We start from the raw sequence: 9732 nt of genomic DNA on the forward strand, positions 1-9732 counted from the left end.
GGACGAGGAGATGAAGCAGGTGATAAAATAAATAATGTGAAGTGAGGTCAAAGGTCAGGAGCAACAGAAACATTACAAACAAACAGTTTTCCCTTTAATTGTGATTCGAATCTGATAAACGTAACAGCTGCGTCTGTTTGTTCAGGGGAGGCATGTCCTGACTGGTGTTGCCGTGACGATGTGAACTCCTCCCAGATTGGCTGATTCAGATGTCGCTCCAGAGGACAGCCCGCCTACTCTTGTCCACGCTGACGAAGTATTCTCCCGACAGAGACCAGGACACGGCGCTGATGGACGAGCTAGCGAGAGGAGGAGGTTGTTAAAGAAACAGTACATTTAATATTGTGGCGTTCCTCAGGAGAACGTCCTGGAGCCTCTCATCTTCCTTTTGAACCTTGTTTTTTCAGCAGCATGTTGATTCTGTTAATCAGGAATGATCGTTATGTCTTTTCAAAGTAATGTCTCATTAAAATTCTGGGTCTCATTTACACAGTTAAATATTTAAACATTTAATGGTAATTTAATTCCATTTTACTTTTACGTTCATTAAAAATGCACCAAAAACATTTTTTGTGAAAAATTATTATATCGTCCACTTTTCTATGATTCTATCTTTTGACACATTCACTGGCTCCTGTGTTGTTTCTCTAATTGTGTGAGCTGAAAAAAAAACCATGAATGTGGAGTAAATATAAAATTTATTTCAAAAACAAAAAGGTAAAAACATTAGATAAACAAATCCAAATCAAACTGGACGATAAAGCTTAAGTAACAAGTGGAGTCCCTCAGGGAACGTCCTGGAGCCTCAGATTTTAGATTCATTCATTTAATTGATCTTCTGTGTGATACCTGTGTTTGTCAGGGAGGCGGGTCTCCAGGTTGCCGGTGGCGACGTTCCAGATGTAAACTGTGCCGTCAGCTGATCCAGCAGCCAGGAAACATCCGTCTGGACTGAAGAGAGAGAACGTCTCTGTGACACGGTTCCACACAGAACACTTCTTCATGCTAACTTTCCATGCTAGTTATCAAGTTACGATAAAGAGAAGAACACGGGAAATGAAATCCACCCCAGGTTCACCAGCTGACTCCGCCTTCTCTTTCACATGAACATAATTTGATTGGCTGGTGAATGATAAGAACCACACCCACATTCAAAGTGAATGAACATGTTATTCATGAAAAGGTGGACTGGTAGCTGGAGAGGTGCCAGTCCACCTCCTGGGCACTGCCGAGGTACCGGCACCGAACCCCCCAATTGCTCCCCGGGCGCCTTCATGGCTGCCCGCTGCTCCATGTGGTCACTGTGTGGATTGTGTTCCGTGTGCTGTGTTCACACGGGTGGGTTAAATGTTGCATGTCGTGCTGTGTGTGCATGATTGTGGGACAATAAAACAAAATCTTAATCTTAATGACACAAGAAGAACCTGAAAACAGCTGTAACCACAAGAACAGGAACCACAGGTTAGAACCTCAGAGAGAACCCTAAGCATCCTGGTCTTGCTGTTGTCATGGAAACTGCACCATGTTGTCCCTGACGTAACGTGGTGCAGAACTCACCTGATGACGGCCTTTGTGCTGTCGCTGCCACATTTGAACCCTTCAGCTCTGACGGAGACAGAAACACGTTCAGAACATCTGTTGCACGTCGTTTTGAAACAACCGTGACGCCGCATCACGTCTTCACCTGAAACACGTGCGGTCGTTGCTCCACCTCCTCAGGTCCACCAGCTGGAGGCAGTCGTCACGGCAACAGCTGAGCAGCTGACGATGGTCGGAGCTGAGGTCCAACGAGGTTACTTTACCCTGAGCAGGAAGTTCCTGAACGCAGCTCACCGCCCTGAACGACAACATTCATCTCACATGTCTGATCTCAGATCACCAGAGTGAAGATGTTGAGATGTTTTTGCTCCGAGATGTTTCCTGTCGGAGCGAAGCTGAATGTCTTGGACTTCACTTTAGCCACGTTAATAACTGCTGACTGTATTTACAAAAATGTTTCTAGTCTTCAGGACACTTGGCTTGAAGTTTGACTTTCTCTATGACAACAGTTTGGGGTTCAGTATCTCTCGCCCAAAGCTTCAGCATCAGGAATGCTGGGATTGAACCACTGACCTTCTGACTCCACCCCCTCAGCCACAGCTAAATAAAAACAGAAACACCCTCATAATTCACCCATAAATCTTCCTGGTTGGATGTGAACCGACCAATCAGAGAACATGTAGATGATGATGTCACTATGACAAAATGTGTCATTGATCAAACACTCTGACCAATCACAGCCTAGTGAAAGATGTTCTTATCCAATCAGCAGCAAGGAGGGGGGGATTCTGTGACTGAGCTGTTGCTAGGTAACAGAGGAAGATGGGAGTCGATGAGGGAGACCAGATTCTACTGTGTCTCTACTGTGTCTACTTTACTTCAACTGTCTCTCTACAGATTCTATTGTTTCTTTACTCTTTGCTGTTCCCTGATGTGTGAATTCATTAGAAGCTGATTCTACTGGTTGTCCTGCCAGAGACTCTGTGAACAGGTGTTACCTGGAGTCCCAGACCCTGATTTTACAGTCGTAGTGTCCACTGATGATGCAGTTCTCAGAACAAACCAGGTCGCTGCAGTACGACGCCACTTCAACTACCTGCACACCTGCACACACATGTCCACCGCTCAGTAAACAGTCATCAGGCTTTGATCAGGCTTTGATCAGGCTTTGATCAGGCTTTGATAAGTGAGACTCACAAGCGGCTCTGTGCAGATCCCACAGTCTGATGGTTCTGTCTGCACTTCCTGTCACCACCTGATGAAGTAAAGTACTGAACCTCGCTGCCGTTACCTTCCTGCTGTGACCTGTCAGAGTCAACTGAGACACACAGGTGAGACAGAAAGAGAGAGAGAGAGTGAGACAGAAAGAGAGAGAGAGAGAGAGAGGTGAGACTGTGACCAGATGTTTCAGTTATAAGAAGAAGATGATGTGCTCACAGTTACCTTGGGAACAGATTCATCCAGCCTCCACAACAAGGCTGACTTATCGTAAGACGCCGCAAGGATCCTAGAACCCTGAAGACGGACAAAAGCATCATAGGTGAGTCAGTCCTCAGGATGGTCAGTCCTCAGGTGAGTCAGTCCTCAGGTGAGTCAGTCCTCAGGTGAGTCAGTCCTCAGGTGAGTCAGTCCTCAGGTGAGTCGGTCCTCAGGTGAGTCGGTCCTCAGGTGAGTCAGTCCTCAGGTGAGTCGGTCCTCAGGTGAGTCGGTCCTCAGGTGAGTCAGTCCTCAGGTGAGTCAGTCCTCAGGTGAGTCAGTCCTCAGGTGAGTCAGTCCTCAGGTGAGTCAGTCCTCAGGATGGTCAGTCCTCAGGTGAGTCAGTCCTCAGGATGGTCAGTCCTCAGGTGAGTCAGTCCTCAGGTGAGTCAGTCCTCAGGTGAGTCAGTCCTCAGGTGAGTCAGTCCTCAGGATGGTCAGTCCTCAGGTGAGTCAGTCCTCAGGATGGTCAGTCCTCAGGTGAGTCAGTCCTCAGGTGAGTCAGTCCTCAGGTGAGTCAGTCCTCAGGTGAGTCAGTCCTCAGGTGAGTCGGTCCTCAGGTGAGTCGGTCCTCAGGTGAGTCAGTCCTCAGGTGAGTCGGTCCTCAGGTGAGTCGGTCCTCAGGTGAGTCGGTCCTCAGGTGAGTCAGTCCTCAGGTGAGTCAGTCCTCAGGTGAGTCAGTCCTCAGGTGAGTCAGTCCTCAGGTGAGTCAGTCCTCAGGATGGTCAGTCCTCAGGTGAGTCAGTCCTCAGGATGGTCAGTCCTCAGGTGAGTCAGTCCTCAGGTGAGTCAGTCCTCAGGATGGTCAGTCCTCAGGTGAGTCAGTCCTCAGGATGGTCAGTCCTCAGGTGAGTCAGTCCTCAGGTGAGTCAGTCCTCAGGATGGTCAGTCCTCAGGTGAGTCGGTCCTCAGGTGAGTCGGTCCTCAGGATGGTCAGTCCTCAGGATGGTCAGTCCTCAGGATGGTCAGTCCTCAGGATGGTCAGTCCTCAGGTGAGTCAGTCCTCAGAATGGTCAGTCTTCAGAATGGTCAGTCTTCAGGTGAGTCAGTCCTCAGGTGAGTCAGTCCTCAGGATGGTCAGTCCTCAGGATGGTCAGTCCTCAGGATGGTCAGTCCTCAGGTGAGTCACTCACCGCTGAGTCAAACTCGACGCAGGTGATCCCCTCTGTGCTGCCGTCCAGAGTCGCTCTGTGGGTCAATGAGCCTGGTGACATCATCAGTGAACATGAAAACATAGTAATAATAACAATGAAGACGATGACATCAGCAGGTGAGTTACCTGCTCTGACCTCCCACAGTTTGATGACTCTGTCAGTTCCTCCAGTGGCCAGCAGGTCTGAGCTGGAGCTGAACCTCACAGTGTTGATGCCTTGCTCATGGGCCTCCTGACAGAGAGATAGTGGAGCTGTCAATCATCACTAACAAGAGTTTACATGAACCAATCAGGTCGCAGGAAACATCTCTTCAGAACAATTTTATGTCACAGTGAAGTCGAACTTTGACCTAAAGGTCATATTTAAAATGAATGTTCATCAAGATTCAAAATGAAAACGTGACCTGAAATGATATTTATGTCTCAGTGACACCTAGTGGTCAGAAGCAGAAACTTCTCATGAATCTGAAAAATAAATGTTTGGGACTGAATCTGCTCTGATTGGTGGAGCCAGAAGATTCTAGATGAGCCTGATGCCGAATTCTAAAAAAACTAGAGTTTAGATAAACAATATACATACTCACATATACTACTACTACTACTACTACTACTACTACTACTACTACTACTACTACTAACAACACAGTACAGCTGTCATCACTTCTTCTTTCACTCATGTTAAACCTGGTCCTCACATGTGACTCTGACAGTTGGACTCCTGATGATCAGAGGATGTGTCTCCGCGTTGGATCCATGAGACAAACTCCGATTTGTGAATATGAGACAATAAGACTTATTATAACTAATTGATATTTATCTTCATGTAGAGATTTCGTAAATATCTGTGGTTGTGTGTTTGTTACCAGAACATGCAGAGCTCTAGCAGGGACTCTGGCTGACAGACAGATTCCTACAGGACTCTTCAGATCCTCCTCCAGACTGCAGACTGAGTGACCACGCCTCTTCCTGCTGACACACACACACACACACACACACACACACACACACACACACACACACACACACACACTCAGTGACCAGAGAAGCTGCAGTGAGACAGTGTCGGGACACGAGGACTCACTTGAACAGTTCTCTAAAGGAGGTGAGGATCCTCGGGGACGTGGCCGACGCCGACCTGAAGAAACAGGAAACAGAAAGTTTGACATTAAACTGATCCGAGACGAGTTCAAACTCAGAATCATCAGAGTGAACGAACCTGAAGAGCCTGGTGTGTCTTCGCTCTGTGGACTCGTCCTGGATTTCGTTTTTCGGGGACGTTGACCTGGACGTCGGAGCGCTGAATGAGCTGAAACACAAGTGACACAATAACGACGTCCAATTAACAAGACTCTCACTCTAAACTACCAAAATAAAAGCCTGGAGTCGTCTTTAAAACAAGTTAAACCAATAAAACGCCACAAAAGCTTCTCTGACAGTCATTGGCTGAAACACCCGTTGCTACGGAAACATTTTAAAAACAGTTATTGTTTGTGTCTGATTTTACATGATTTCATAAATATTTTCTTAAATTCTCTAAATAATTGGAAACGTTTAACAGAGACCAAGTGAAACGTACCTGTCGATGGCGACCTTTGACCTGGCAGCGCTCTGCAGCTCCTTCTGTAGGTTCGCTTCACGAGCTCTGACGCACAAATGAGAAACGAGACGTTGACATCAGAGTAAGTGATCAGGTGATCAGGTGATCAGGTGTGATGATCAGGTGATCAGGTGTGATGATCAGGTGATCAGGTGTGATGATCAGGTGATCAGGTGTGATGATCAGGTGATCAGGTGTGATGATCAGGTGATCAGGTGTGATCAGGTACCTGGACCTGCGTTCATTGCGGTTGTTCATACAGGCGGCGGCCTGTCGTTTCAGGTGGATCATGTCCTCCACCAGGTTTCCCTCTCTGACCTTTTCCTCGCGGAGTCTTGTCTCTGCCCCCCTCTGTCGCTCCAGCAGGGAGTCGTACTCCATCTTTAACGCCCCGTTCTCCTCCTGAACCTGCACCACCCGCTCCTGCAGGTCCTGACGGACATCAAACGCACCTGCGAGCCGACGCCTCTCCGCCAACAGGCTGATAGACCAAGGATGAGGCAAAGCAGTGACATCATCGGCCGTTTAAAGGGCCGGTTCACACATATAACACGAGTCAACACCTGCGTTGTTCTCCACCAATCAGAGCAGTGTAAGTCCGTCCAGATGTTACATCACATCATATGAGGTCATTTTCACCTTTGACCTCTGAAGTTTTAAAAACGACCTGCTCTGTAAACTTTAAATCTCAGATGTGGCTGAATCTCTTTATGTTGTAGAAAACTTTATTTGGATCTGTTGTTCCGCTCGTCCGAACTGTGACTTTTACAGAAATCACCTGAGCAGACGAGCCAATCGGCTGTGTGGATCACAGGTGTGTCACTCACCTGGAATCCTGCTCGTCCAGAACACGGAGTTTGATTTTTATCTGCTGCTGCAGCTCCAGCACCTGAAAGGCCAACTGCAAAAAACAAGAGAAGAAGAAGAAGAAGAAGGACAAGTGGAAAAAAGTTCATGTGACCACTTCCTGTTTCCAGGAGACATCACGTCTGATGAAAACTGAGACGGAAAAATCTCAAAAAGGAAAAACATTCTGAGGCGTCAGGTCTGAATAAACACGTCCTGATCCAGGATCTGAATTATGAAGCAGGATTTGTGGTTATCAGGTTAACTTCAGGTTAACTTCAGGCTAACTTCAGGCTAACTTCAGGTTAACTTCAGGTTTGATTCAGGTTAACTTCAGGTTAACTTCAGGTTTGATTCAGGTTAACTTCAGGTTAACTTCAGGCTAACTTCAGGCTAACTTCAGGCTAACTTCAGGTTAACTTCAGGTTTGATTCAGGTTAACTTCAGGTTAACTTCAGGCTAACTTCAGGCTAACTTCAGGTTAACTTCAGGTTAACTTCAGGTTTGATTCAGGCTAACTTCAGGTTAACTTCAGGTTTGATTCAGAGTTTTCATTCCTACGAAGCTCGTTCCCTTGTTACCGGGTAAATCACCATGGTAACATGCTGATCAGCTGACCTGCTCCAGGTTAAGTTGGAGATAAGAGATCAAACAGTATAAAGCTCCACCCACTGACCACTCCCTTCCTTTGAACCATGACATCATGTAGTTATCGTGGAGCTGCTGTGGATCGTTCCAGTCTCTGAGGAGGACCAGGGTCTTCAGAGACCCACAAGATCCTCTGAGATCCTCTGATGATCTGTGGGTGTGTTATTGTGTTGTAGTTGTATTGTAATGTGTTGTCGAGCTCTCTGACCTCTCCTGTCGTTTTCTTCAGATGGTCGTTCTGGTTCAGCAGAGACGAGACAGGGCTGCTGTCAGAGCAGGGACGTCTGGACACACAAAACAGACACACACTGTCAACACACACAGAAACACACACACACACACACACACACACACACACACAGTGACAGGTGAGTTACCTGACAGAGCAGCTCAGGATTCCATTGGTCAAACTGGATTTATCCAACAGCCGAGAGTCTGAGAACAAACAGAACCCAAAGTCAGAGATGTAAACTGATCCTGATCCTCATCCTGATCCAGTTCCTGATCCAGATCCAGATCATCATCAATTTAATAAAAACATCCAGATTCAAGAAAAAACTAAGACATAAAAATATTTTAAATTCATTCATTTTTGGTTTAAAAACCGAATAAGACCGTAAACTTATGCTAATGTTAGCCACAGAGCTAGGTGACAAAAAATGTAACTAAACATAAATTGTGATTTTTTTTTGTCACAGAAAAGCTTCAACCAAACTTCACTTCAAATCTCAAATGTTTAAGATTCATGTTTGTCATCTTTTCAAATGTTTTCAATCAGATTCTGTGATGTCGTTCACACTGACACGTCTCAGAGGAAACAACAGGTAACAGCATCAAAGGATCATTTCTGATGATCAAAGAAAAGTTTAAATCAAAATGTGATTCAACAGTGAAACGACACATTTCACCTGATTATAACAACGCACGAACATTTTCAGTCTTGTGACTAGAAACTAGGATGTGAATCACATTTAAAATAAGACTTTATTAATCCTGAAGGATTGAAGCTTGTGTTTGCTCCAGATTACAGTAACAACAATATATAACAGGAGTATAAAGTCAAAATAGAAATATAAAGTGTATACTTAGTAATACTCTTTATCAGTAACACTATGAATTAAAAATATCTCCTCATAATAATAATAATAATAATAATAATAATAATGATGAAGCGGAGGTCAGTAGTACTGACATGAGTAATAATATGAACATGTTGTTCAGAGATGCTGTTTTTTCTGTTCTCTTTAAAACGTGTGAATAAAGTTTGAGATGATGAAACCAGGAAGAAACCAACTCCTCCTCATCATCTGAAACTGCAGCAGACTGAAGACAAACACTCAGACAAGTCTGATAAAGGTTCAGACTTATTGTTGAAACCTGCTTCACACTGGTTCTCGTACAGAAGCGGATCAGGTCCTGGAACGAGTCGCTCTGGTTTCGGTCCCGGTTCTTCAGCTGGCTGACGATGTGTCTCCTCCAGGTGTCCCCGGACCCTCCGTGTCCTCCCGGCACCACGAACCCGCCGCTCCGCTCCGACTCTCCGGCTGAGTCCGTCCTCATCCTGCGGGAGAAGGCGACGCTGTCAGCGGCCATGATGTCCACCCGGGTCCCCGCAGACAGACGCTCTCAGCCCGGCCTGAGGAGTCCAACTGTCCCGGTGTCAGCGACACTGTCTCCACTTCCTGTTTGTTTGTTTTAGTTTGTCACACTGCAGGGGCGGGGCTCAGGGGCGGGGCTCAGGGTGGTGGCGCGTCTCTGGATGCCAGCTGCCGGGTGTCTGAACCAATCAGCGCTGAGTTCATACTTCCGGTTTCCGACTGGAGGAGAACGTCACAACAAACAACCAAACACTTGTGACGTGTGACTTTATCAATGATGTCACAGAATGTTCAACGTAAAACAAGATGATGACATGACAGCTCAGAAAAGTGAAGCCAAAGCATCCCTATCACCCCCTGGTGTCTGGCTGCAGTACAGCTCACACACCTCCTCCAGGTCAGCAGCTGGGACATGAACCAATGTCTCCTCGTTAACTGGTAAAACTCAAAGTAGACGTCAAACGAAAGTTTGTCAAACACGTCTGTGTCGTTGCAGCTCGTTCTTCTCTGATGTTTGTCCGAGTGTTTCTCATCACTTTGGTTTAATCAGTTATGTGATGAGATAAGACGTCGTGATTGACAGCTGACACTGAGTCAGGATTGGTCGAGAAAATTATTTAGATTTAAACTTTTTAAAAGATGAATAAAAATCTATTCACATCTTGTGACTGGGATGAATTAAATTCAATGTAAAAACTGGTACAAGGTATTTTTCATGTTAAATTTTCTGTTTTCTTGAATAAGAATATTTTGTATTAAAATCACATCACTTTATTTTGATCTTTGCCAAAAGTTGTTATCTGCGTTTGCTTAATAAGTTTAGATAAAAACCACAGAACAGATTTCTATGAAATAACCTGAGGAAGAATCAGAGA

The 9732-nt window shown here is 45.7% G+C and overlaps 1 protein-coding gene across 2 annotated transcripts in view; it reads right to left on the bottom strand.

Moving 5' to 3' along the window:
• The window catches only part of LOC109647251 (protein Atg16l2-like), a 10667-nt gene extending 1151 nt beyond the window's left edge, over positions 1–9516 (bottom strand). Inside the window, exons 1-18 of one of the 2 annotated variants that reach the window (XM_069534825.1) lie at positions 8660–9516; positions 7637–7694; positions 7468–7543; positions 6593–6666; positions 5995–6246; positions 5745–5810; positions 5385–5474; positions 5250–5303; positions 5032–5134; positions 4295–4400; positions 4149–4219; positions 2983–3054; positions 2737–2857; positions 2538–2643; positions 1685–1837; positions 1558–1605; positions 850–951; positions 1–299 (exon numbers count right to left, since the gene is read on the bottom strand). The exon at positions 1–299 is cut by the window's left edge and continues 1151 nt beyond it. In XM_069534825.1, the coding sequence (XP_069390926.1) occupies positions 206–299; positions 850–951; positions 1558–1605; positions 1685–1837; positions 2538–2643; positions 2737–2857; positions 2983–3054; positions 4149–4219; positions 4295–4400; positions 5032–5134; positions 5250–5303; positions 5385–5474; positions 5745–5810; positions 5995–6246; positions 6593–6666; positions 7468–7543; positions 7637–7694; positions 8660–8852 (1839 nt within the window). In that variant the 5' untranslated portion in view covers positions 8853–9516 and the 3' untranslated portion in view covers positions 1–205. Of the gene's footprint in view, positions 300–849; positions 952–1557; positions 1606–1684; positions 1838–2537; positions 2644–2736; positions 2858–2982; positions 3055–4148; positions 4220–4294; positions 4401–5031; positions 5138–5249; positions 5304–5384; positions 5475–5744; positions 5811–5994; positions 6247–6592; positions 6667–7467; positions 7544–7636; positions 7695–8659 lie in introns of both variants that reach the window. The other variant, XM_069534824.1, reaches the window with a different exon arrangement.
• Between the last annotated feature and the right edge of the window lie 216 nt (positions 9517–9732).

The sequence above is a fragment of the Paralichthys olivaceus genome, chromosome 11 (genome assembly GCF_024713975.1).
Source record: "Paralichthys olivaceus isolate ysfri-2021 chromosome 11, ASM2471397v2, whole genome shotgun sequence".
In the NCBI taxonomy this organism is placed as follows: Eukaryota; Metazoa; Chordata; class Actinopteri; order Pleuronectiformes; family Paralichthyidae; genus Paralichthys; species Paralichthys olivaceus.